This window comes from Pogona vitticeps, chromosome 2 (genome assembly GCF_051106095.1).
Source record: "Pogona vitticeps strain Pit_001003342236 chromosome 2, PviZW2.1, whole genome shotgun sequence".
NCBI classification, from domain to species: Eukaryota; Metazoa; Chordata; class Lepidosauria; order Squamata; family Agamidae; genus Pogona; species Pogona vitticeps.
The window spans coordinates 185,102,586-185,129,802 of NC_135784.1; the positions used below are offsets into that span (position 1 = coordinate 185,102,586).

A 27,217-nucleotide genomic window follows, 5' to 3' on the forward strand; every position below is an offset into this window, starting at 1 on the left:
TAATGCTTACCTGCACACACTCTCTAAGCAAAGGCAACAGCTTGAATTATACATGCTAAATAATAGATGGTGAATCTGTTATTTAGCATGTATAATTGAAGAGGCATTTAATTACATATCCCTCGTGCCCTTAATATTTTCAGACTGGCCCATCTCTCCTTGAATTTCTTCAGAACAGCAAGAGATACCAATGGCAGACTGCTCAGTCAGAATAGAAAGTAAGCACCATACCTGCTGAAAGAACATTCAATAGGTAGAACATTTGATAGGTAGAGGTTGTATATGTTTATATAGTCCTTAGTGAGCATTCTGTATAGTCATTTGAAGCCATCTTATGCAAAAGGAAATTTATATCATAATTGTGCTTAAAATGGCAATATTGGTTGCTGTCCATAAATAACTAGTGGATGCCTGTGCTACTTCCATAGTGTAAATGGGGAATGAATTACTTGTGGAGAAGTATTACATACTCTTATGCATGAGAGATATATTGAGTTTATGGGATGTGAAGTAGATTTCAAAACTTGAAAGTCTTGGTGGAACAAGAAAATGTGCATTGATTTATACAACTCAAGGGTGGTAGAATGCATTGGTGGGGAGTGGGGATGAGGCTGCAAAACTGTCCAAGGAAGTTTTCACTTCGGATCAATTACATGTATTATTCTATTTTTAAACCAAAAGCTTGAAGAAAGTTTCAGAACACCTATTAGGGATTTTCAGGTGATATTTTTAGAAGCTGCTGCAGTGCAAAGAAAGAATAATGGAAGTGCTTAGGGATCAGTGCTTTTAAAAATCTTAAGTAAAAAAGGAGAGCTTCCAAAAGCTGTAATATATGTGTCCTTTGTTTTACCACTCACCAACCTCATCTTCTGTTCACTGGAAAACCCCGCTCCCTTATTGGTTGTTACTACTACTCTTGGAAAAACGGATATTTGGTCTATTGCTGTGTTATGGTAGGGTTTTTCTAAAGCTGGTATTTCATCCACTTAATAGGTTTTGTTTATAAAGGGTATAATCCATGGAAATGAAATGCCCCTCCCTTCAAGTAATATCACTAGTGAGCTGCTAGATCCACTGTTAGATGCACATCTGAATATGGTGAGGAGGTTAGTGTGTTAGCGAAGTTGAAAGCAATGTCATCAGGAGACTCAGCTACAAATCTAGACTGCTAGTGTGGTCAAGATGGAACGGTCTGTTATGAGAAATAGGCTAAGAAGTGTCCATCTTCTTCAGGAATTAATGGTCACATCAGCAGAAGAGAATTGACAGTTCCAACGGTGAGGAAAGTGTAGAAATTCTACAGAAGAACTACTAGGCAGCAGTAGCAATGGAAAGTGACAGTGGCAGAGGATCTTTCACAGACAACAGCAGTGGCACACAACCTAACTTGTTAGTATTGTGCAGAATAAGTAAGTGGTAATCCATTTTCAAAAACATTATCCATCAAAAACCCAATGACAACACTATCCTACACAGAACAAAGACATGGTGCTAGGAAATGACATTCCCAGGTTGGAATAGCAGTTGAGGAAGAACTAAGGTAAGCCTACCTAGCGTTATTGATGAATCAACTGTATTAAAGCCAAAGGGATACTCGCCTGTTGATGTGCAAAGACATAAACAGAAAGTCAAGCTTTACGGCACACTGATTTGGAATTTGGAATGCTAGACATGCGAATCAAAGTAAGCTTGAAACTGGAAGTGTTCCAAAGGCGACTGGGATGAAATATTTTCAGTCAGTTAATTGCAAAGTGATTTACTCTGGAAATCAACTCGAAAGAAACAAGCTGGTTCTAATAGGCGTAATGTAGTACAAGTACTTGTGGGCTATAATGTAATCATAATCAGTCCACGGAAAGCCTATCAAATAACTTTTATTGCTCAAGTCTATTTTTCCTATGGAAACCTCATCTTCTCATTTAGCTTTGGCCTGTGCTTCTTTTGGTCTTTATATTTGAATTCAATCATACACCTTCAAAGCTCTGAAAATAAAACTGCAGCCTCATTTTCCATTGAGAGAAATTTAGAGGAGAAACCAAAAACATGCCTTGCTCTGCTGAAGATCCATTTTTTCTTTTTCTCTTTCTGAGTAACTCCACTTAGCAAACTCAGAAAAGAAACTCTTTTCAGCCAGTTTATGAGGTGCTTTTGGTTAAAGGCAGGAGTGGGGAGTGGGCGAGAAGAAAAATTGTGAACAATTTGAAAAATAGCAAAGCCTCCCAAATACTTCTTAGCAATGTGTTTGTTTCTCTGGTCCCTAGGCCCATAACCTGTTGCATTTTTGAATTTCTGGTAAAATTCCTTCTCCTCATCAGTAAAAGTACAGTCACTTAAGAGAGTAGAAAAGCTTCAAGTTCTCCAGGTATTCTGCTCTTTCCTCATGTGACTCACATCAAAGAACCCTTCACCACATGTTGATCCTCTTCAGTTATAGGATACTGATAAAGAACTGTAGCTTCCAAACTTTTGTGTATTAAACCAGCCTCAAAAGGGTTCGAGTGCCTGGCCAAGAACATTTGGCCTGATAGGAATTAGCCTCAAAGCTTACCCAGATTTCGGAGCTCAAAATATAAAGCGGGCGTCTTTTGTTTGTTATTGAGAGATTGGGGCCATCTTTTCAAAATTGTAAAAGCTTGTATATATCTTTTTACAAAAGCTGGGACTGGGGTTTGAACCTTGTTGTTGTTGTTTAGTTATGTCTGACTCTTTCTGACCCCATGGACCAGAGCACGCCAGGCCCTCCTGTCTTCCACTGCCACCTGAAATTGGGTCAAATTCATGTTGGTCCCTTCGATGACACTGTCTAGCCATCCTCTGTCCCCTTTTCCTCTTGTCCTCACACTTTCCCAACATCAGGGTCTTTTCCAGAATCTTCTCTTCTCATGAGATGGCCAAAGTATTGGAGCCTCAGCTTCAGGACATAATCTGTCCTTCCAGTGAGCACTCAGGGTTGATTTCTTTCAAAATGGATAGGGTTGTTCTCCTTGCAGTCCAGGAGACTCTCAAGAGTCTCCTCCAGCACCACAATTCAAAACCATCAATTCTTCGGTGGTCAGCTTGCCTTATGGTCCAGCTCTCTCTTCCATACATCGCTACTGGAAAAACCAGTAGTGATGTATGGAAGTGAGAGCTGGACCATAAGGAAGGGGTTTGAACCTACTTATGGTGAAATCATTAATTTCTCTATCCTTTTTCTTTGGGAAGTTCTTTTTTTTTCAGCATAAGAACACCATAAAATTTCTCCAGAAATTCGGACATCAAAAGGCTCTGACGCAGCTTCGTTCTCTATGGAAGTAACTTTATGGAAGTCGTTCGGCTAGAGAGACCTCCTCCGGCCAAGACCCGGAAATGGAGTGCCTGACGTCACTATCGTGCGCCGCAGGGCGCTCCTAACAACCGGGTTCCTAGAGTGGAGGGTTCCCTGGTAACCAAGCAGGGATGAGCGACTCGGAGCGTGGCCCGGCCCCAGGCGAGGAGGAGGATGGCGGGGAGCCCGAGGAAGAAGGAGAAGAGGAGGAGGAAGAGGAGGAGGAGGAGGCCGGAGCTGGGGATGCAGACGCGGAGCCGCTGCCCGGTGGAAGAAAGGGTCGTGGCGGACGGAAGGCCAGGGGTAGGCCGCGCCTCACCGAGTCCGACCGGGTACGGCGGCGTCTCGAGTCCCGCAAGAAGTACGATGTGCGGCGGGTCTACCTGGGCGAATCGCACGGCCCGTGGGTGGACCTGAGGCAGCGCAGCGGCTGGAGTGACGCGAAGTTGGCCGCATATTTGCTGGAACTGGAAAGAGAGCAGCGGGCCGGGCGCCGCGGGTGAGAGCCGGCTGGCGGGGGTGAGGGAGAGAGAGCCCTTGGTTTCATGAGTAACGGGAGGAGCGAAGGTCGCAACAGAGCCCGTAGAAACTGAAGCAGTTTTCACTTTATGAACCTTGGGAAATAGAATTACGTTGCCTTCTCATTCATATTTACTTGGAAACAAAACCTACCGATTGCAACATCTGAAGAAATATGCATAAGATTATTCTGTGAGACTGTGCAGTTTGCTAAAGCCCACGCAGGAAGGAAGGACATATTCCCACATGCACTTGACTAGATGACCGCTGCTGACCTCTCTCACAGGAGGTACAGGGGGGATTGAACTCCCAACCCCTTGCTATGCAACCAGACAGTCCAGTCCATTTAGCTGTGCCAGTTCTTTAATATGATGATGACAGAACTGAGAAGTAGGGACTGAGTGTTATCAGAAGGCAATATTAGCATTCTGCTTAACCTCAGCTGGTGGTGTCATGTACTCAGTGAAAGAGAATGGGGCTAAGACTGAGGTAATTCCACGGAAATTATCCTGTGAAAATAGTGAATGGAATCACTGGGAGGCAGCCCTTCTAACACTGATTGGGTCCTGCACTTTCTTAAAGAATAGTAGTAAAAGCCATGGACAGATCTAGATGTTGTAGCATCAACAGGAGTAGTTGCCTATGTTGATCTTGATGCAAAAGTAATCAGCAGTTGTTGTGGGCCATTTGAAAACTACTGTAGATTGTTGTGCATCCAGAAAATTACTGCTGTCTATCCAGGTTGGGAAATGGAGGAGAGGGGAGCTTTGTGGTAGCTTAGTAACAGAGCACATGCTTTGCATGCAACAGGTCTTAGGCCTAATCTGAGGGCTGCATAAAGCTCCTGACTGATATTTCAGAAACTCAATACTAGTTAGTCCACTGCAGCCTTCTCCAGCCTTATGCGCCCCATATGTTTGGGATTGCAATGCCCATCATGCATACTGCCTGGCTGAGGATAATTGAGGTTAAAAGTTGACACAGATGTAGAGTGCCAAGTCAAAGAAGGCTGGTGTTGAACTAGATCTACGAAAGGTTTGATTTACTATAAGTATATATATTTTGAAACAATAATAATAATTTGCCGTCAAGTCAGTTCCAACTTATGGTGACACTTTTTGGAGTTTTCCAGATAGAGAATACTCAGAAGTGGTTCACCATTGCCTTTTTCTGGAGGCACCTTAAGACTGTGCATGGCCACACTGGCTGGCTATACTTACAGAAGGCACGATGGTAAATTGAATCTCAGCCTCTGGCTTTGCAGCCAGATGCCTAAATAATTGAGCTATAGGTGATTAAAATAGGTAGCTATCTGTTGGAGGTGTTTCCATGCAAAATAGTAACTAATTAACTATGTAAGGCTATTTCACAATGAGATGTAATACATTTTTCACTTTATATGAATTGCATTAATACACCAGTATGGATTCCTTCAGTCATTTGTGCCCATACCAAATAGAGTAACCTATGGTATGATATGTCTTACACAACAAGGAAAATAGTCTGAAAGAAAACAGAAGCACAGACTTAATTAGATGTTGCTTATATGTGTACTGTATTCTGATGTGAGGAATCCTTCAGAAGTCTTCACAGTTCTCTGTGAATTTTAAAAAGTATGAACAACTGTCTACCTGTGTGTGTAGGTAGTAGAAGTTATGTTTTGACGCAAAAAATCAGAAGTTCATGAATTCATATTTTTAATATTTTTATGGTCTCCTCAGATTGCTCATTGCTATAGTAAAGTTGCTAGAAGCTTGCCATGATTAGTTTGTTGGCCTAGTAAGAGATATTGTAGAGTAAAAAGGCTGATGTGGCTTGGATCATGCTGGCAGATTTTGGGCAGGATGCTGTTGTGTCTCAGCCTCACTGTAGCTCTCTGTGAATGGGAATCTTAGTGGGTTAGAGAATATCAGCTGTTTACTTTATAGCACCTCCTCACATAGAATTAGCTTTCGTTTGGCAAAGAAGGTATTGCATCTGCTCCTGAGAATCTGAAGCATACCATAATATCCCACCATCTTTACTTACAGGAAACCATGGGAACAGATGCCTTATGAGCCTCAGCGGAAGAAAAGTAAGTAAATATATTTGTATTAATGAATCTGGAGAGATTTGTGATGTTAAACTCCCAGACGAAGCAGTGAGCTCTATGCTTCAGTATAGAGCAATGAAGAATTCACTGGATAAAGTCATTTTGGGTAGATTTATGCTGGTGGAAGCTGATTATGTCATCCAGTAGCACTGGTAATTTTTTATTTAAGTTAATTGGACACTTCCAATCTTCCTGTTTAGTTTCCCTAATGCTCTCTTTTGTCCCAGAAAGCAATGTGCCCTCTCATTTTCAGCTCTGCTGTGTGGGGCTCCACCTCTCATGTGTGCAACTTTGCCCCTGCATGCACACACAACTCCACCCTCTCATGTGTGGGATTCCTTTTTAGTTTTACCAGTGGCAGCTGATGATGTTATCCACTTCTGCCAGTGTACATTTATGTCTATAGAAGTAAAGAAAGACAATAGACTACTATTCCCCTGAACTGAAAGTTTACACTCCAACACACCTTAACCAGGTTCTGTAAGTTTGCAGACTCATCTGGGAATCTCAGTTTACCTACAGATTCTAAAGTTTCAGCACATAGCTAGGATTAATATTTTAACCGTTTTGTCTCCACTTCCCCTTTAGCTCTTCAGTGCTCACCCTCATGAAGAATCCTGAGAGACTTGAAAGCTCACCTATTTTATGGTATTTTAGTACACTAGTCCAATAAAGGTGTTTCCCACCTAGACCAAAGTGAATTTTCAGCGAGACAGGGTTTGATAGCAGTTCTACAATTACAGCATACATCTTTTTCAACTCAGCTGGTCTTGTTTCCAATACTAGCATTTGGTCATGTTGTAAACATTCTTGTTGAGCCATGTATTGGTTTGAAAAATTAATTCCCCTTCTATTGTAGATGGTTCAATATTCTCACATTTATAATAAAATAATCAAGATTTTTGTTAAATCTGATGCAGTTCATATTTCCTGTAAGGTTTTGTGTTAGCTGGGACATCTGGAATTTTCAGTGTTCCTACAGTTTCTCTTTTTGTTGAAAAAGAAAGTCCAGAATCGGTGTCAATCTGACACGGGTCGTGATATAATTCCCATTGAGCAGGTAGAACCTGCTCTGCTGAGTTTTGGCCACTGGGGCCTACTTCTGCATGGCCATCTGTAAATTTGCACTGTGAGTTACAATTCTGAACACATTTCCTAGGGAGCAAGCTCTGTTGAACAGAGTAGTTCTCACTTCTGAGCAGATAGATGTAGGATAGCACTGTTGAGTACTGATGTTTGGGACTTGAGAGCTGCACTCTGTTCCATAAAGATCATCGAGGTATTCCTTTGGCTTTGCACACTGCTCCAAGATTGCTAATTTTGCAAAGAAAACTGAGGAGGAGCATGTATTTGCTTGTGTACTTTTTCTGGCAATTTGGAAACAATTCAAAGAAATGCTTCAAAGGGATCCCATAGTTTAATTTTCGGTGATAATGATAGCAGGATGGGTGTAAACTGGTCTTTCAAGTGGATTGTATTGTGGTCCTTTTTGAAAGCTTTCTTGACCTTTGATGGGCTTTCTATTTTTAGTGTCTTTTGCAGCTGTTTTGGTTGAAATGGCTATGTTACTGCCTTTCCTATGTATTAAATGAGTGAAGCTAAGGTGGTTTAAAAGGTAGCCTATAAGTGCTATGTTCTGTCTTCAGATGTCTGTTGGTGTGGGCATTACTTCTCATTGTAAGGACCCTTATGTTCTGTGCTTCTCAAGTTCATATTCTTTCTTTCCATCACTCCTCTTTTCCATGTCCCAAGGAAGAAGGCGGAACGTTAACTGCCTGAAGAACACAGTGATCTGGTATGAAGACCATAAGAACCGCTGTCCCTATGAGCCCCACCTGTCAGAGCTGGACCCCACCTTTGGGATGTACATCTCAGCTGTGTGGCAATGTGAAGCAGGGCACCGCTATTTTCAGGACCTCCATTCCCCCCTTAAGCCACTTAGTGACTCTGAGAATGAATGTGAGAATGGTGAGTTTGCAGAGCTCTGATAGGTTTTACAGCTTGCAAGACTTAAATCAGCCTTTTGGAGGTGAAACATGGCAACTGTTCTTACATCTTTTTGTCATTCCATCATATAGATTGGGAATGGCCATATGTTGCCTTTAGGGCCATTTTGTGCCTCTCATATAGGTTTAAAAATTGATTTTTGGGGTGAAGAATTGTTCAGAAAGTCCCCTTGTATTGTCTAAGGGCTTGGGTCACCACTGAGGTCCCCATGCCCCCAGTTTTTTAAATGGTACTAGAGAGTACAAGAGAACTTTTTCAGTTCAAACCCTTTTTTAAAAAGTAAAATCCATTTTTCAGTTAACAAAGAGCCATTTTAAAAGGTTTCACAGTATATGACAATGGATTAAAATAATTTTCAATTGGTGTTAAATGTGGAAATTATCTTCTTTGACCCCAGGCTCTGTGGGAGTAGAGCCTTTGTTGTCAAATCTGGAAAATAGCCCTTGGCCCTGCTGAGATCACATTTGCTTGGTATAGATTGTTGTTTTCTGAAAGATCTCACAGCCACTAGTCCAGTGAGATCAGTGAAATAAGCTAAGATCTCTCTGAAAATGAATGAATACTAGTTCACATTTTAGGACATCTTTCTGTCTGTGATTATTGTTTCTCAAAACGTGAATGGAAAATAAAGGAGAGAAATTTCTAGTTGTTCTGTGAACCCTAGACTCAGTTCAAGATTTAGTGTAGCACTGCTGATTGCTTCATATAGGGTTTTGGGGTGTTAGAATAGCTGGTGTTACTGGAGATGGCTGTGCATCTCCAAATCTTCCAGTAGGAAGACAGATCTCAGGACTGCTTATTCAGTGATTTTTCATCTTCCTCTAGTCGTGAGTCTTGGGCACTGCTTGGCTCGAGGGGGCTGACACTGGGGGGGGGAGGTTGCTATCCTCATTACCACTCGTCCCCCCCCACTCCACACTGCCCTCAGAGGGTGCTCTTCGGTAAGGGTGGAAATAGCTGGGATGGGAGACTCTCCCCAGCTCCTTCGTCACCAGCGTGACTGGAGGCAGGCTCGATGCTCGGGAGGCAGAGCATGGCCGGGTGCTCGCCTCCTGGCGGGCTCCAATGACACCGGGGTCGGCGCTCCTCACCGCCCTCAGCGGGCCAATGCCGCCACTGGTACCTCCAGCTCCGGAACTGGCATCAGCACTGCATTTGAATTTCCCGCAGAGGGCAGTGAGGAGCGCCGACCTGCCCTCGTTGGAGCCTGTCGGGAGGCGAGCAACCAGAGGGAGCCCCCCTGCCATGCTCAGACTCCCTGTCTGCCGGCGGCGGCATGCGCTCCCTCACCCCTTCAAGCATGTGCCTGCATGCAGGGGTGGGTGCATAGGTGGGCAGGCACTCCTGCGCATGCGTGAAGCCGTGGGGGAACATGCACGCGCCATAGGCGCACATGCACTCCCCAACCACTTTGCGCATGCATTGGAGACCACAAGCGCAAGGGGCTGCCCCACCTCCCTCAGAGGCTCCGCTGGTCCGCATTACAAGAAAGGTTGAGGACCCCTGCTATAGACCATCTAGAGTTCTGCCATTGGTGATCCACATTCATAAACTGGAGGGTTTGTTTTCTTTCCTTTTTTTATTTAATAATTGAGTTTCCTAACTTTTTTAAATGGAAGGTTAGATATATACACACAACATTCAAAGTTCAGATTTTGGTTTTGCTGAAACTGACTAATGTAGCTACCTTGCCCTCTCAGGGAGATAATTGGTACAGTATGTCTTGGTGAGGACATTCCAGTCTTAGTTATTCTAGTTATCTTTGAAAACAATCTCTCTTTCCTAATGGCATTTACAGGAAATGTTGTTCAGGAACTATCTAGGGACAACTTCTATTCATTTTTCTGTGTGGTTCTGGGTGCTAGTGTTTGGAGAGATTACGAGAACAGTATTTGCAATTGTATACTTGTCATGTATGCCCTCTTAGTCTTTTTTGTACTAATTTTTGTCCATGTTTATATTTTTGAGTGTCTGCTATTTTATTGTTCTGGAATGATCATTCAAGTGATTTTCTCTCCATGGGATTCTAAATGTGGCCTCACCCAAGTTTTTTAAATAATAATACTATAATATTTGAAGATACAATTTCAGTTCTTTTCCAAACATTGACTTAGCATTTTCTACTTTTATAGGATTCTGACATTGAGTTTTCAGTGAGGGTGTTTTGGTTTTTTTAAAAACTTTGACTGCAAGAAGTATTTTCTGATTAGTTGGTTTGCTCTTTTGATTCTTAGTGCTATAGAAGTCAGACCATATGGTACAACATCCAGAATGAATCGTTACTGTACATGTTTACCTCTAAACAGTCTGTACTGAGGAGAGATAGAGCTGGTTGTGCCTTAGTAATCTCCTCTGAATAGGATCCGTTAGTAGTTGGCTGGCCCATTCAGTAGTAACAAGGCATGAGTGTGCATGTACAAAGAAGGGATCTGATCCCCTCATTTTCTGAAATTTACAAGGCTTGTGAGGAGGAGTCTCTTCAAGAAAAAAGGCTGTATGAGGGTAGCTGTTGTTCTCCAGATGTCTTGAGGTAGATAGACTGGAATTCAACAATACTCTTATGTATATTGTTGAATTCCAGACAAAAGTATATGGAGGCTGACACAGAGTTTGTCATGTTTTGTCTGTCAGAAAGGTCCCTGCTACTATTCTCATTTTTTGTTTCCTTTTTTTCAGTTGCCAATGGCACAGCGGCTGGAAGCTCTGGGTCTTCAGAAGAGAGCTCCAGCTCTGAAGCAGAGGAGCGGCAGCCAGAGAGCCAGAAGGCCAAGCAGCAGGCACAGCAGCCCTCGGTGAATGCAGAAGGCGAAAATGCCAGTGGGCTTATCACTCAGGATGGCATTCACATTCCATTTGAGCACCACATTGAGAACCTGACAGCAGAACAGGGGGCTAGCACGTGCCACAATCCACCCCTCGGTGGCCCTGAAACTATGGAAACTGTGGTGTGTGTGCCAGTGCCCATGCAGATGAGTTCTGGCCATGGGACTCTGTTTGAGAATGTTACACAAGAGACGATTGGTGAAGTGGTGGCTAGCTGCCCTGTGCAGGGAGTGGTGCAAGGCTCCCAAGTGATCATCATTGCTGGGCCTGGCTACGATGCCCTTGCAGCTGAGGGAATCCAGCTGAATGTCACCAGCTCAGGGGGAGAGGAGCTGCCTTGTGCAGTGATTGGGGGTGTAGCAGCTTATTCTCAGGCAGAGCCTGAGCATGGACAGTCCAACAACGCAGAGACTACGGAGAGCATGGAATACATTGAAACCAAAAAAGGTAGTTTCTACCCCTCTGGCTGACTATTCTGAAGTGGGCCAGATGTGGCCAGCATTTGGGTTCCTATTTAGATGCCTAGGTTTAGTTCATTGCATTCAGTGTGGTAGAGCCAGCTCCTGTTGTAGATGAGAAAGGGCATGGGGAGTTCTCAGCTGTGAATCTCCAGAACCAACAGAATTACTTTAAACTCTGCACCTTATGCACGTAATCTGTCTTCCGAACAAAGTCAGCTTATTCTGTTTTATAATCACAGACAAAATCAGGCTCCTGCAAGAAATAGAACTTCATAGCAGTTCTTTGCTTTTTCTTTCCCATGTTGTGATTCTGTCAAAGCAGCCTAACAAAGCAAAGGGGCTTTATGTACCATGCCTTCAGGTACTACCACATGCTCTCAGGGACTTCAAAATGACCAACAATTGCTTATCAGATATTTATGGTAGAGGAAGCAAGGGTTAGGAATCTGCCTGTGGTAAGCTTTCTTCCTAGTAAGCCCATCACTATCTAAGACCATTCTTTTAAAATCTAAAATCCACTATCAACTGTGTATTTAGCACACAGAAATTGGAATGAAGGTGTTAGTTTAATATACAGGCCTTTATATTTGATTTCATGTATCAGATTTTGTTTCAGAGGATCATTAAAAGTTCATCAGTGTCTGAAGGAAAGCTTCTAATCAGCTTTACAGATATGTTACTAAAAGTTGTTAGTCTGAGAAGAGTTCAGCTAGAATGCTTGTGTATGTGTTTGTGTTCGCTCCCTGTGCTCTAGAAGAAGAAAAGGAAAAGCAGAAAAACACACACAACTTTTTAAGTGCCTCTTTGCCTTTGTCTTCCTGGGGCCACAACACGACAAAGAGTGACTTGCAAGTTTGTCTTCACAAATGAAGGCTTTTAAAAGAAAATGGAAGTGCAAGCTTCTTTTGGAGTGGCATGTAATGATCGCTCCTGTCTGCTTCCCTCCAATAGGCTTCTTTGAGTTCAGTGCCAAGATTTCAAGGCCAAGCCCAGAAGACTGGCCAGTGAGTTTCTGACCTGTTTGGGATTGTTCCACCCTTTCTGATTGTGTAGATACAAAAGATTCATGGAGGGAATGCCCTTTTAGATACGTTCTTTAGAACTCCTTGTATATCTCCTTCTAACACCCAACCTTCGGTCCCCCCATCGCACTGGAGCCCTCAGGGGGCAGGGCTTCAGCATTCAGCGTGACAATGTTGTTTTGTGATTGCTGACAGAGAATGAAGAGCTTTTTGAGCTCAAAAAAGAGGAAGCGCAGCCAGCAACAGAAATGGAGATGCCCTGTGACCCAGAGCCAGTCCAGGAGAGTGAGGGGCTGGAAGCAGAGCCTGAACCTGAGGAGGAAACAGAAGGCAACAACATGTCATCCATTATCTATGAGATTCCAAAGGAACCTGAAAAGTGAGTGAGCAGCAGCAAGGGATTGTGGCTGTCTGAGTCTGTGTGTTCAGGAGAAGAGGGTGGAGTGGATTCTGCTCCTCACTCTGCTTGATCTTGTGAGCTAGGTGTGAGAATGAGCTACCTTGTGTGTCAGGATGCTGGAAAATCAGAGTGTTTTCTGCTAGATGGTTGGATCACCTTGATTGTAAGATTTTAGGATACTTGTCTCTAAAGTGTGCTTGTGGAGCATACTGGCAGGTGGAAATGGAAACTGCCTTTGATTTGCCTCTATTTTCAGTTGGGTCTTCTGAGTTGACCTTGGGAACAATGATTGTAGTCTCTGAGCAGACAGTTTCCTACCACCCTTTCTCCCTTTAGGAGGAGGCGGAGCAAAAGAGGCCGCGTGATGGATGCTGATGGCATGTTGGAAATGTTCCATTGTCCCTATGAAGGGTGCACCCAGGTCTATGTAGCACTTAGTAGTTTCCAGGTATAGTACTTCTCTCTTTCATGCTGAGTGCTAAACTGTGTCCCAAATGAGAAGGCTAGCAAGTAGCAGCACTAGTGGTATTCTTTTGCTTGGTAGGGATTGCGGCAGCTGGCCAGTTAGTGTCTGTTTTATTAATTAGTTGTATGTCATCAAGTTTATTCTGACTTATGGAGACTCTTCCCAGAGTTTTCTAGATACGAAATACTCAGAAGTGATTTACTACTTCTGTGGATGGGCTGGGACTATGTAGCTTGCCCAAAGCCACACAGGCTGACTCGTCTCCTGTGAGACGCTGTGGGGATCCAGTCAGATTCTCCACCTTCACTCCATAGCTGGGGGTTCCAATTCACTGCATTATCCAGACAGTTTAGTGCCTGTTTTAGTTTAGTTTTATTTCATTTCCAGTATGCAGGCGTCTTAAAACATATATTTAAACATGTTGAACTGTTCTGGTTTAAGGCAGGAGTTGCATTTTTTTGTGATGAAGTGACCAGAGCTTTTCTACAATGAGCCTCCTGGGTGCCAGTTTTGTCCTGTCTCTTTATGTCCCCAGAATCACGTTAACCTTGTTCATCGGAAAGGAAAGACAAAGGTGTGTCCCCATCCAGGCTGTGGCAAAAAGTTCTACTTGTCTAACCATCTCCGGAGACACATGATAATTCACTCAGGTATGGTGCCAGCTATAAAAGATCCTTGGTGTAAATGTTTGTGTCTTGGCTTAGAGTATTCTGATGTACAAATCCCACTCTTGTCTGTCTCACAATCTGGGAAGGAGAGAGGCCCTAATCAGCTTTTCACACTCACTGTATTTCTGTGAGACCAAGGAATTAAAAGGCTTGTGATTATTCTAAGACTTTACTTTCAGGTACACATTAGCCACTAGTGTCAGTCCCAAGTCCCTAGACTGGCAGTGAATTCTGGCAGTAGTTGGGAAAGGGATGTTATCAACATGTGTTTGGTTTGGGTTTTTTTTTGTGTGTGTGTGTGCTTATTATGCTAGGCCAGTGATGGTGAAGCTTTTTGAGCTTGTGTGCCCAAACTGCAACACAAAATCAACTTATTTGTTTCAAAGTGCCAGCACTGCAGTTAAAACATGAATAATGAGGTTTTAGTTTAGGGAAAAATACTACTCCTGCACTGCAAGGGTTGAATGCTTGGGTCCCCTCCCCATGGGCAATATTAACCAAGAAATACCTGTCCTCCAATCCCCCATTGGACTAGACTGGTAATGGTTGCCAATGCACCCCTCCGCTGGACCACTGCACCAGCAGAGGGGAGTGCTAAAATCTGGGATTGGAGGACAGGTAAGTATTTCTCGATGGTGACTTATGGCTCGCGTGCCCACAGAGAGGGCTCTGTGTGCCAGCTGTGGCACGCGTGCCATAGGTCTGCCATCACTATACTAGGCTGTACAAGGATTTCCCTGTACCTTTACAAATTCCTCTCTCATTCTGAGAGGAGCAGTCTAGACTTCTTAATGCTTATCTTGCTGTTTTCACTGGTGTCTCGCAGGAAGCTAAAGTATGAGGGAAACCATAGATGTGAATTTCCCTTACCTGATACTATGTCTGCAGTATAAATCCAGAAATTTGAACATTTTAAAATACAAATAAAAAGTAACATTGATATAGTGTGTTAGGAAAAGTTTACCACAGGTACAAAAATCACAGCCCAAGCCACTGCAGATAGCCACAGAGATGCAGCTATGTTTAGGGTGTCAAGGTCCATGGACTTTCAAAGTATAGGATGGCCGAAGGAGAGAAATAACTTCATAAGCCTTTAAAAGGTTGAAAGTGAAGTGGTGTGGGCTAGGAGGCATAGGTTGGAGCCAGAGTGGAGGAAATAAGCAAAGGATATGTCAGCTGTGCAGGCACACCAACAAAGTTTCTTCTTTTGGTGAGACAGATGCATAGAAGATGGCCAGGTTTACAATTAGAACATGACTTTGAAAAGTTCAGACCAAATGCCATATTACTTTTGAGGGTATATTCGACACTTGATTCCACAGAATGTTCCAGGTTCTTGGGCGGGTTGCATTAATTATTTGCAGTTCATTTTCTTCAGATAGGTGCCTTAGGGGAGGTAAGAGATCTTTAGCTCCACCATTAGTCTTTGGGACAGATGTCCCTACGTAGAATGGACCCAGGTTGTGCTGACGTCTCTTCCCTTTCTTCTTAGGAGTCCGTGAATTTACCTGTGAGACCTGTGGGAAATCCTTCAAGCGGAAGAACCATCTGGAAGTCCATCGCCGCACACACACAGGAGAGACACCTCTCCAGTGAGTGACCTGGACTTGGGGGCATGAATAGAAAGCCTCTGGGCTGAGCCATTCTCTATCATCTGATCATTAGCTTGAGGTCTTTGGCACCTACTGGCTGTTGCCTTCGTTGTGAGAGTTGGGAAGCTTGGCAGGATAAATCACAGGGCTGAGCTGGTCTGGTTGTCTTCTTGGGCTTCTGTTATCTGCACAGACTCTTATACAGAGTTCTGAAGCAGGGCTGGCAATCCAGTGAATCTCTTTTTGTAAGAAATTCCATGCTTTAAAATTATCTGAGTTTACCAGATGGCATGTCTGCTCCACCAGGTACTGATGGGAGACAGTAGCTGCTTTATGGTCTCATTGCACCATAACGGTGCACATGGGGCAGCTCTGAATATACCAGGATAAAAGTAGAGCCTGATAAGGAAGAGATGGAGCATTTCAAGGTGGGTTGGAATTTCCATTGCCAAGAGGAAAAAGACATTAGTGGGCTGGAAGGGGCTGGGGGAAAAAAAGCACAACTCTGAATGAACCCGCTCAGTAGTTACTATGGTACCTTTATGCAGATTATGTATTTGATAGCATATAATTGCATGCAGAAAAAGTACCGTCAGCACCACTGAGAGGAAAAATAGGGAAATTCTTATAGCTGTTCCATTAATACTGACTCACCTCATAGAAGACAGCACAGCTGGAAGTTGTGGCCCCAGACTTTAGCAGTGAACTGATGTGACAATGTGTGGCCTTTAAACCTGTTTTAGAGCTCACTGTTAAAGCTGCCCTTGGGAATGATAACCTTTGATAGAAAAAGTTGACAATATTATGTGGACAGGACTCCTACCACTGCGTTGGGGGTGGAGCGTAGCAGTTTGTCACATGGTCTAATTTGGATATGGATTCACTAGGCTGTTTGAAAGATGGGTTGTGCTTGGTGATTTGAAAGATGGGTTGTGCTTGGTGATGTCATTTGCTGGGGCTGTGGGGTTTCTGCTGCTGCTGGCTCCTGGAGTGCAGAAGGATGATGGTTGCTTCCCTCGACAGGTGTGAGATCTGTGGCTACCAGTGCCGGCAGCGGGCCTCTCTGAACTGGCATATGAAGAAGCATACCTCAGAAGTACAATACAACTTCACCTGTGAGCACTGTGGCAAACGCTTTGAGAAGCTGGACAGTGTCAAGTTCCATAAACTGAAGAGCCACCCAGATCACAAGGCTGCCTGACTTTGACCATGGACCACTTTATTTATTGCCCTGCAGAAGATCCCAGACCCACTGAGGAGATGCCTTGCACATTCACAGCTGGAGATGTGATGTGTTCTACTGACCACAGAGGGATCCATTGCTCTTGTTAGTGCCACATGGGGCAGCATTTTACAACCAAACGGTGACAAACTTTAAAAAAGATTCCGTTCTGATGTGCAAGTGTCAGTGTTCTCAGGTACTGGGGCGGAGGAGTGTTCAAACAACATCAACTCAGCTCATCTTGTAACTGGAGATTGTGGTGCTACAGCTGTCCTGTCTCTCCAGGGTTTGGAGGGAGTGGGGAGGAAGGGATACTGGAACAGTAAGCAAGAAGAATATTAGCCAATTAAACTATCTGTACTTTGCAATCTGTTGACAATCTCCTTTGCTTGTCTCTCTGTCTGAATGCAAGGTAAGGTTCAGTCATAGACCACAAACCATGGGCACGCTAGTTTCTCTGTGAGAACTCTAGCTCTAGTTCACCTGACCAGTTTGTGCCTGCTGATGACAGTGCAAACTGATGGAGTTTCATATGTTTGCACTCCGTTTCTCAGTCAGTCTCATGAAAAGCTGTGACTTGCAGAACGTAGTTTGAACCAAGATGGGTAAATTGGTTTAAAGCTAGAGAGAAGAAAAGTGGGGAGGAGAGAAGAAAAAGGCAAGATATTGTGGCACTTTGAAGACTAACAAATCTATTTCATTGTAAGCTTTCATCCACTTCTTTAATCACAAAGAGAGCAAATACTACAGTATATCCCAGCAGCCCCCAACCTTTTTGAGACCGCGGACCGGCTGAGCCTCTGAGGAAGGTGGGGCAGCCCCCGCACTTGCAAGGGCAAAGCAGGAGCATGTGCCCGCCCACCCATGTGCCCGCCCATCCCTTCACACAGGCGCATGCGTGAAGGGGTGGGGGAGCGCTGGCATGTGCATGCGTGCCCAAAGCAGCTGTGGGGAGGGGAGTGTGTGCGGGGCGGCAGGAGGTCCATCTTCACGGCCCAGTCCGGCTCAGGCCACGGACTTACACAGGGCCGCAGACTGGGGGTTGACGATCTCTGCTATATCCAGTATTTATCCCTCTGGTGGTGAGAACCATGACCAGGTGGACGTGCAAACAACAGACAAAGTGCTTTGTTAATGCAAGATTAAGACTGTCCCACCATTCATTACTTAAGATTGCAAGTCCCTAGCCAGGATGATAAGCTGAATGTCAAATGGATTTGGTCCTAGCATGGCTGTCACTACCATGGGGATAAATATAGAGGAGATAATATTTGTGCTCTTTGTACCAAAAGAAGTAGATTTTAACCCATGAAAGCTTATACTGAAATATACTTGTTGCTTTACACTTCTAGTATTACAAAAAAGGAAGAGGAGCCCCCCCTTTTCAAAATTTACACCACTCATGCTCCGGCTCAGCAGCACAGGCAACCTTTCCGTTGTCCTGCAAGAAAAAACAAGCAATACCTTTGACTCTCCTCATCTGCACCTGTTTCCCCCCTGCCCCCCATCATCCACGGCTAGCCCCTTTTTTCAGCAAGTGGTCCTCCATCACCAAGGACACTTGGGTGCTTGCTATCATATGTTATGGTTACCTGTTAGAGTTCACGGAGCTTCCTCCTATCAGTCATGTCAGACCCACTGCTTACTCACCTGCCCTAGAGGATGAGATATCTCTTCTTCTCCAATAGCATGCTATTTTGAGAGTACCTCCCCAAGATGTTTTGAACAGATTTTACTCCTGTTATTTCACAGTTCCCAAAAAGGATGGAGGCCTCCGTCCCATCTTGGACCTGCAGTTTCTCAACACCTACATTCATCCGAGGCATTTTCACATGGTCACCCTCGAATCCGCTATCCCACTTCTTTCACCAGGCAACTGGTTCATAGTTGTAGATCTACAGGACACATATTTTCATATTTCGATCCACGAGGACCACTTCAGATATCTCTGGCTTCTTTTCATGGGCACAGCTTACCAATTTTGCACCCTTACCAATTGTCCAACCGCTCCAAGAACTTTCACAAAGTGTCTGGCCCCTGTAGCTGCTTATCTTCGTCTGCACAAAATTATGGTATTTCCATACATAGATGCTTGGCTTATAGTAGCAGGATCATATGCTGCAGCCAAAAAGGATGCTACCTTTGTGCTGTGGAATCTGGCAGATCTTGGCCTGCAGGTCAATTACAAAAAGTCCCATCTCAAACCATTGCAGATCACAGATTACATCAGAGCACATCTCGATCTGATTATGGCCAGAGTGTTCCCCCCTTCTAAAAGGATACTCGAGTTAAGGCAAGCCATTCACCCTTTTCGCCCTTACGCCACAGTCCCTGCTCACCATATGCAGCACCTACTAGATCTAATGGCTTCAACCATGTCTGTGCTCCAGCACGCAAGATTCAAAAAGCAGTCATTACAGGCTTGGTACATGTCCCAGTTCGACCCTCTATTAGATTATCCTTCCAAACGTCCGCTGGTTACTCCAGGGTTAGCTCGTCAACTTACCTAATGGACCTTTGTCCCTCATGTCTTGGTGGGCCACCCATTCAGGGCCCTTCAGTTGACGGTACAAGTCACAATGGATGCCAACCCAATAGAATGGGGTGCACACTGTGGTCATCACGAGATTCACACCTTGTGGTCCAGCTTGGAGAGCCTGCTGCATATCCACCACCTGGAGATACTAGCAGTCATCAAGTCCTTCAGAGCCTTCCATTTTCTCATTGCAGGTCGTGGCGTCCAGGTCGCCACAGACAATATGACCACCCTGTATTATAACAGTAAACAAAGTGGCACCCATTCAATGACACTTCTATATTTAACGATTCAGCTGTGGGAATGGTGTTACGATCACCACGTTTTTCCTGTAGTGATTCATGTGTTGACAGAGGACAATGCGGTGGCTGATCGTCTTGAGCCGTCTCACCACCCAAACTCACAAGTGGGCCCTCGACGACTCCATTTTCTCCAGTCTCTGCAGTCGGTGGGGAACGCCGGTTCTCAACATCTTTGCCACTCAAGTCAACTCAAATTGCAGCAAGTACTGCTCTCAGGCAGGAAAAGGCGAGAACTCTCTAGGGGACGCCTTCATGGTTTATTGGTGCGACACCCTTCTCTACTTCACTCCTATTCCTCTCATCCAATGGATGATAGTCAAGATCTGTCAGCTGCAGGCCAATGCCATCTTAATAGCCCCTTGGTGGCCTCGACTACCATGGTTTACCCGTCTCAGAGCCATGGTGTCCGAGTTCCTGAGATTACTGCTTCAGCCGTCCCTTCTGACTCAGGACAATGGCTGGCTTTGTCATCCCAACCTGGAATCTCTACATCTTACGGTGTGAAGAATTCCCCCACCATAGTGGAGGTGTTGCATAAGGCTAGGAAGCCTTCTACTGAGTTGTTATATAAATGGGATGCTTTCCTTAAATTTGTTGCTTCACAGCGTTTACTCGCAGTCCCTGTTTCACTGGACACGCTTCTCAAGTTCCTTCATTATCTCTTTGATCAAGGTTAGGTCCACTCAATGTTGAAAATTTATATTTCAGCTATAGTCTCATATCAGCCTGTGGGGGCTGAGGCTTCTCGTTTATTTTCTCATCCTACCCTGAAGAAGTTTCTGAGAGGTTTGCGGAATATGCGCCCACCTATCTGACCTCCACTCCCTCAGTGGTCTCTCCAGGTCGTTCTCTGCGCACTCGCTCGTCCTCTGTTTGAGCCCATGGCTTCTGCACACCTCAAACTTTTTTCCATCAAGACTTTGTTCCTTGTGGTGAAAACTTCTGCACGTCGAGCTGATGCCCCTCATATTCAATTTTATCCTGACAAAGTTGTTTTATATCCAGATGTGTCCTTTCTTCCCAAAGTGATTTCTGATTTCCATGTTAATCAACCTCTAATTCTTCCAACGTTATTTCCATCTCCTTTTTCTGATATTGAGCGCATGCTCCATTCCCTTGATGTTTGTCGCACTTTAGCATTTTATATTTCCAGGACTAAGGACTTCCGCACTTCTCCTCTTTGTGTGCTTCCATGGCCCATGTAAGGGTTCTCCTGCCTCTTCACAGACAGTCTCAAGATGGATTGTCTCTGCCATTATGTTGGCTTATCTTATCTGGCAGGCAAGATTCTGCCAGATGTGCTAAAATCACACTACAAGAGCTACGGCTACTTCTATGGCCTGGTTGCATGGTATTGAGGTCCCTGACATCTGTTGAGTGGCTACTTGGTCTACACCGTCAACTTTTGTGATGCATTACTGTCTAGATGTCAGGGCTAAGAAGGAAGCAAGTTTCGGCAGGGCTGTGCTGACTTCATGGTTGGCGTGACGGCCCTCCTTCCGGTAAGTGAGCTTGCTAGTCACCCATTTGTGTGCATTCACAGAGGCCACGCAGAAGTAAGAGAGGTTACTTACCTGTAACCATAGTTCTTCGAGTGGTCCTCTGTGAATCCACACATCCCGCCCATCCTCCCCGCTGTCTGTCACTTGATGTCTTGAGCTTTGCTACGTTCAGAGCCTTTACAGTGGTGGGCATTTCAGAACTGAGGTATTATGGGCGGGCGGAGCATGCATGCCATGGGGCAGCGTCCTACTAATCACATGATTTTAAGCTCTAGAATATTCCAAGGAGTCCTGTGCAGGTGCAGTCTAAACCCATTTGTGTGCATTCACAGAGGCCATGAAGAAGAAAGAGAGATTACTTACTTGTAACCACAGTTCTTTGAGTGGTCCTCTGTGAATCCACACATTTGGATTTTAACCCAAGATTCTGTCTAGTCTTGGGTTAAACATGCATGCATGTTTCATGCATTTGCAGCTTTGTTTGAAAAGGCAAGGCCAAGGGATAGTCTGTATGACAAAGGTTTAGAAAATGTAGGAGGGTTGAGAAGGCTCTTGTTGGTTACAGGGCACATCTACCCCCTTTATTCTTTACAGTTAGCATTTTCTGATCCTGATTGTATCAACAGCATTGCTCATTGTTCCCCTCTCTTCCTCCGTCAGGCTTTATGAACGTTCTGTATTTTGGATGCAGACTAAATACGATAAAGCAGAAGATGTGTGGAACTTCCTTAATTTACCTGCTTATGTATTATCCCATTTATCTGCGATTGTTCTTGGCCACAGCTGGCAGAACCTGTTATCCTGACACCATTATATTTATGAGGGTGGTACAATTTCCTTTGGGGAGTGTTTCTTTATGCATAGCGACATCTTTTTGGCCCTCTGCCCATCAGGTTTCCTCTGCGTAAGATATCCTCAGCATGGTTTCAGAAGCCTCCCAGAAACAATGCATTTAAGGAAAGGAACATTTAAGCTTTTTTCCAGCAATCTGCTGGATCTAGGCAGGGAGAGAAAGAGAGAAAAGAATGGGCCTCAGGAAAATAAAAGGTTCACTGTTCATGTTCTAGATCTAGCACCATTCTTAACCTGCATCATATTCTCCATTGCTTGCAGGTTCTACCAAGAGAACACTGTCATAGCCAAACTGAGTGCTTCTCTTCTGTTGAGTTGTGTCTCTGTTGCTGCAGTCTCCTGGCAAGGAAGCATTAAGCCTCTTTTAGCAGCCAGTAGTTTCCTTTTGTAATTCACATCTGTGGCCGGGTGGTGGCACCACAGCAACTTCTAGACTAGAAAAGCTGTGCCCTCGACTCAGGCCCAAAGCCTTCCTAGTCCATCCAGTTTTCCATTCCTCCAATGGCCAGCTAGATATTGACAGGAAGATACTTAACAGTATCTGTATCGTGCACCTCTAAAAGGGTAAGAGTTAGAAATTGAGAGTCAGAGCAAATAACGATGTCCCACTGAATTCTATGTATCTGCAAAAGACTTGTAGTAGCTCTGTAGATGTTGGTAACTTTAAACAGGACAGGACAGCTAGTTTGGCAGTGGAAGAACATGCTGTCCTTCAAAGCCCTTTTATATCTTTTCTTCAGCTTTTGTCTAGGCTGGCCTGGGTCACCATGACACTGCACTGTCTTGAATGATTTACAGTCCTGAACCTGTTCGCAAGTGGGAGTGAAGGAACAGAAGTTTGTCCCTGAATGATATTTCAATTATAAAGCATTTTTAGGAAGTGTTCTAATCATTTTGTGAAGAGAAAAAAAGATTTATTGTAAGTACACAATTGCAATACCATATGTAAGGATGCACGCAACACAGGCAGTATTATAATAGCTAAGACACCTTCAAAACAATGTCACAGGAGAATAATTTCCATTTGCCACAATTTGGGAAAGCTGCAAATATTCACCCAGCAATATTTAAACTGCTTAACCCAAAACAGAATTGCATCCAAAGGTTCTGTTGATGTTTATTTGCTGCACACTGTTTGGATTTTGTGTGCTATGTAATAACAGTGTGGATAAAGCACATGTGAATGTGATACTTTTTGTAAAATGTTGCACCGATTTTGTTCTATTGTTATAATACTTTTTAAACCGTCTGCAGCTTTATATAGGTATTACTTTGCAGTTGTGTGCTTTTAGTCCACCCTTTTTTCTCTAAATATTTTATGGCAATATATTTAAGTAGTGGCTCACAATGGATGGTAGGCCAGACATACCCACCAGTCTGACTTCAGGCCTGAATTGTGGCTTAGGGTTTGTGCCCGCTGAGCTATACTGGCTTTTCTCCGCTTCATGGCCAGGCAGACCTCATATCACTTCCAAAGGAGCAAGATTCACAACTTTGGAAGCCCTGAGTCATAGCGCTTAATTCTGCTTCAGTGATACATAGGCCCTGCTGCACTGCTTGCTGCTTAGCATTGTGCGCATAACTTGTTCGCTGGGTAAGCTGATAATAACTGTGCTCCTTTGCCCTCCACTTTTACGCGGTTGGTTGTGGAGATGAACTGCTAGGTGTTACTCTTCCAATGCTGCAAATGTGTCCATGAGAGGACATGAGTCATCTCCCTCTCTTAATAATCTGTCATACTTTTAGCCCATTCTTGAGTCAAAAGGATTCCCCACATGGCTTCCATATGACAAAAAACAAGCTGGGCAGTACTGTGCCTCTTTCTTAATCCTCTGTGCCATCAGACTCCAAAATAAAGAGCATCATGGTCCTTCCAGCATCTGGTGGAGTATTTTCCTGCAGGGAAGGGGTTAATAATCCATATCTCTCCCCCCATCCAACATGCACACAATTTGAAAGCACCTTAGTGCCTCTCACCACTCCCTACAAATAGTGCTGAATAAATAATTCACTACCGGACAAGGCTGCATGAATAATGCAGACTCAGGGAACTGCTGCTCTTAGCGCCAAGGGCACCTCAAAAGCTGCTCTCCTTTGGCCACAGCCTGGATTCTCTTCCCTCCCTATTGAGCTGCAGACTCTTCGTGACAGTCAGCAGTTAGCACAAAAGGCCATTTCCCCCCTTTTTCCACGGGTTTAGCGGCTCCGATTCATGCTCACAAACAAGCCAGGGTCTGGTATTTTGCCACCCATGTGAAAACCCCAAGGTTGTGCAGTGAAGGAGTGTGGGCCCTGTGAGGCCTAGAGGCAGTCAGGCCTACACCCATGGGGTACCTGGGGAGATTTTTGGCTTCAGTCACTGGGCTGTGCACTCCTGCAATGCCCAGCCTCACACTTTCCAAAGGGAAGGGTTTGCCTTTCTCCTTCAAAATACAGAACCGTTTATTCTATAATGGAAAATGCATCATTTCTCTAAACTGGGATGGGAGCCTTGTGGTTCCCTTAAACTGCAATTTCTATTCAGCATGCGAGTGTAGTGGCTAATGGGAGGGTACAGCGCAACAAAATCTAGGATGGCCACAAATTCTAGGAAGATATGAGTGATGAGTAGGAAGCATTTGCTGCATTTGAAAGGGCTGGTATGGTGCCTTGTAGTAACAAAGCTGTGCGCAGACAATGTGCCGTTAAGTCAGAACTGACTTATAGTAACCTTAATTACCTTTCAAGGTACGTGAGATGCATAAACAATATTTTTACCAATGCTACTGCACCATCCCTGGTGAGTGTAGATTTGAACCCTGGTTTCCTGAGCTTAGTCTGTCATTCTATCCACTACATCACCCTGGATAAAAAGCTTTTTAGCAGCTGCTTACTCTTACAAAGCTATTAACGCCTACCTATATACATACACGTACAAACACATTTTATTTTCAGCAGGTGGTGCAATTGATTTTCCTCCTTTAAGGACCACTTTAGTCCATCATCCTAGCATCCACTGCAATACGCGATTCTAAGCACAGTGGCTCTAGTGTTAATTCTTGTGGTCCTAATAAAGCTTTGCCAGTGATGATGAAGTGAGACACAAAGGAAGGGACCCACATATTTTTAGCTTTCTCTCCCTATAGGAAAGTGTTGCTCTTAGTGGTTTCAGCAGACACCTACACTGCCTAGAAACACCAGACTCTGCAATAGAGTTTCATTGTCCAGCCAGATGATAGGAAGGATGAGAGGGGTTCTAGAAGACCAAATTTACTGAGTGGTAGTCAAAGCTGATGAGAGGGTTCTATGGTTAAGAGCCCCTTTAAACATACTCTTTTCTGTTGCACAGAATGTACCAAATCTGGGGCCTCTTGTTTTTTTTTTTTTTTGAAAGTGTGGATGGGACTTTTAGTATGGGAGCATCTGACACTCACTGCAGCATTGTTGAGGTTATGGGGATGTGAGGAGCCTTATGCTGCAATTTTAAAAAGGCATCCTTCAGTCTTGAGAGACTATGGTAACGTGCTCTGTATAGAGGTCTTGGAACAGTGTCTAGTGTGGCTGAGAAGGCCAATTCGAGAGTGACAATCCCTTCCACACTGAAGACAAATACAATATGTCCCCTGTCCAGCTCCCTGAATTTGCTGGTTTTGGGACTGCCTCTTTCCCTTGGCCTGCTGGATAAGGGTCTCTTCAAAATGGAAGAGGCCATGATGCACCGCCTGCCTCCAGGCTGAACACTCAGATGTCAAGGTTTTCCATCTGTTGAGGTCCATTCCTAAGGCCTTCAGATCCTGCTTGCAGATATCCTTGTATCGCAGTTGTGGTCTCCCTCTGGGGTACTTCCCTGCACTAATTCTCCATACAGGAACTCTTTTGGAATACAACCATCAGCCATTCTCACAACATGCCCAAGCCAACGTAGATGTGAGGAGCCTTATGCTGCAATTACAACCCAGAGTTTGGGAAGGCTGGACCCTCCAGACCCTCCCCCAAACCCCATCACAGAATCCTGTTGGGGAAAACTAGATGCACAACAGTGTTCACACAGTTGGTCTCTCTCTCTCTCACACACACACACACCTTCTTAATGGGTTGCCAGCTGCACAGCTGATTGTGAAGCTGGTCAGGAGAAGGACAGCACAATCTAGTGAGGGGGAAGTGGTTGCACAATAATTATGGCATACATGGCTTTCCAGCAGGGTTCCCACCAAATAAATGACTTTTTCATGCTCTGCCAAAAACTACTGGTTTATCTTACTATTTGGTCAGTAATGAAGGTAAAATCATTATAAGCCCACAAAAAGATCTAGTGTTTGTAGGAGTGTTATGAAAGGGAAGGGGATATTTAAGGGTCATCTCGCATATGCCAGTTTTAAAAAATCCCACAATATTAATATGCTAAAACAATTGAATGCATCATATAAACCTCCTGTTGCAGCAGTTCCACTGGTTACTGTTTCCAGACACAATTCAAAGTGATGCTTCTACCCTATAAAAAAACCTAAAAATTGGGCCTTCTCAGCAGCAGCCCCTCGCCTATGGAACAACCTACCTGTACAGATCTGCCTGGCTTCCTCGCTGTGGGCCTTCAAGACTAACCTGAAGACATAGTTATATATACAGGCCTTCCCTACAGCTATTACCTAGCCTCTTCCTTTCTTCCTTCCTTCCCCCTTCTTGGACTCTGTGATTAACTTGGCTTTTACCTTTATTTTTATCTTATATGTAAACTGCCCAGAATAGACACGTTCTAAATGGGAGGTATAGAAATCAAATAAATATATAAAAATAATGTCTTAAATGGCTTGGGCCCACGCTATCTCTGTTGCTGCTCCTGGACTTTGGGGCTCTTCCCTACCAGAAGCCAGGCTGGCTCCATCTTCGCTGTCCTTCCGCAAGTAGGCAAAGACTTTTCTCTTCAGGCAAGCTTTTCCTGAGTGACTGGCTGCCTGAGTGGGATTCTTAAATGGATGGTTGTGCCTTACTGCCTTGAATGTGCTTTAGTGTTGCTCTTGTTTACTTTCTTTAGTGTGGTATTTGTTTGATCCTTTTTTAATATTTGTACACTTACTGGTTTCAACTTTAAATATTGCATATATAGAGATGGATGGATGGATGGATGGATGGATGGATGGATGGATGGATGGATGGATGGATGGATGGATGGAAGGAAGGAAGGAAGGAAGGAAGGAAGGAAGGAAGGAAATGGTCAGTAAATTGATGGCAGTCAAGGGAAACGTTGAGTCACACAGCACATAATGTGTGGATCAGAATTCACTGCCACAAGATGTGATGACAATTGACTAAGACAGCTCTAAAAGCAGAACTAGGAAAAACTACATTTTTGGTCCAACTCCAGGAATTCCTCCAACCAGCATGGCCACTGTTTTAAAGGAGACAAATCCTTTGAGCATAGACCTCCTCAAGAGTATTGCCCAATGAATAGCAAGGCAGTACCAGAGAG

At 44.2% G+C, this 27,217-nt stretch overlaps 1 protein-coding gene across 1 annotated transcript; it reads left to right on the forward strand.

Annotated features, from left to right (window-relative positions):
* The first annotated feature begins 3,365 nt into the window (after nt 1-3,365).
* ZNF653 (zinc finger protein 653) lies at nt 3,366-16,947 on the forward strand. The gene is made up of 9 exons (XM_020791673.3): nt 3,366-3,806; nt 5,857-5,900; nt 7,671-7,886; nt 10,602-11,195; nt 12,427-12,610; nt 12,968-13,079; nt 13,633-13,747; nt 15,258-15,357; nt 16,381-16,947. Exons 1-9 carry the CDS (start codon nt 3,439-3,441, stop codon nt 16,556-16,558), a joined length of 1,911 nt encoding a protein of 636 aa, XP_020647332.3. The 5' UTR covers nt 3,366-3,438; the 3' UTR covers nt 16,559-16,947.
* The last annotated feature ends 10,270 nt before the right edge of the window (nt 16,948-27,217 follow it).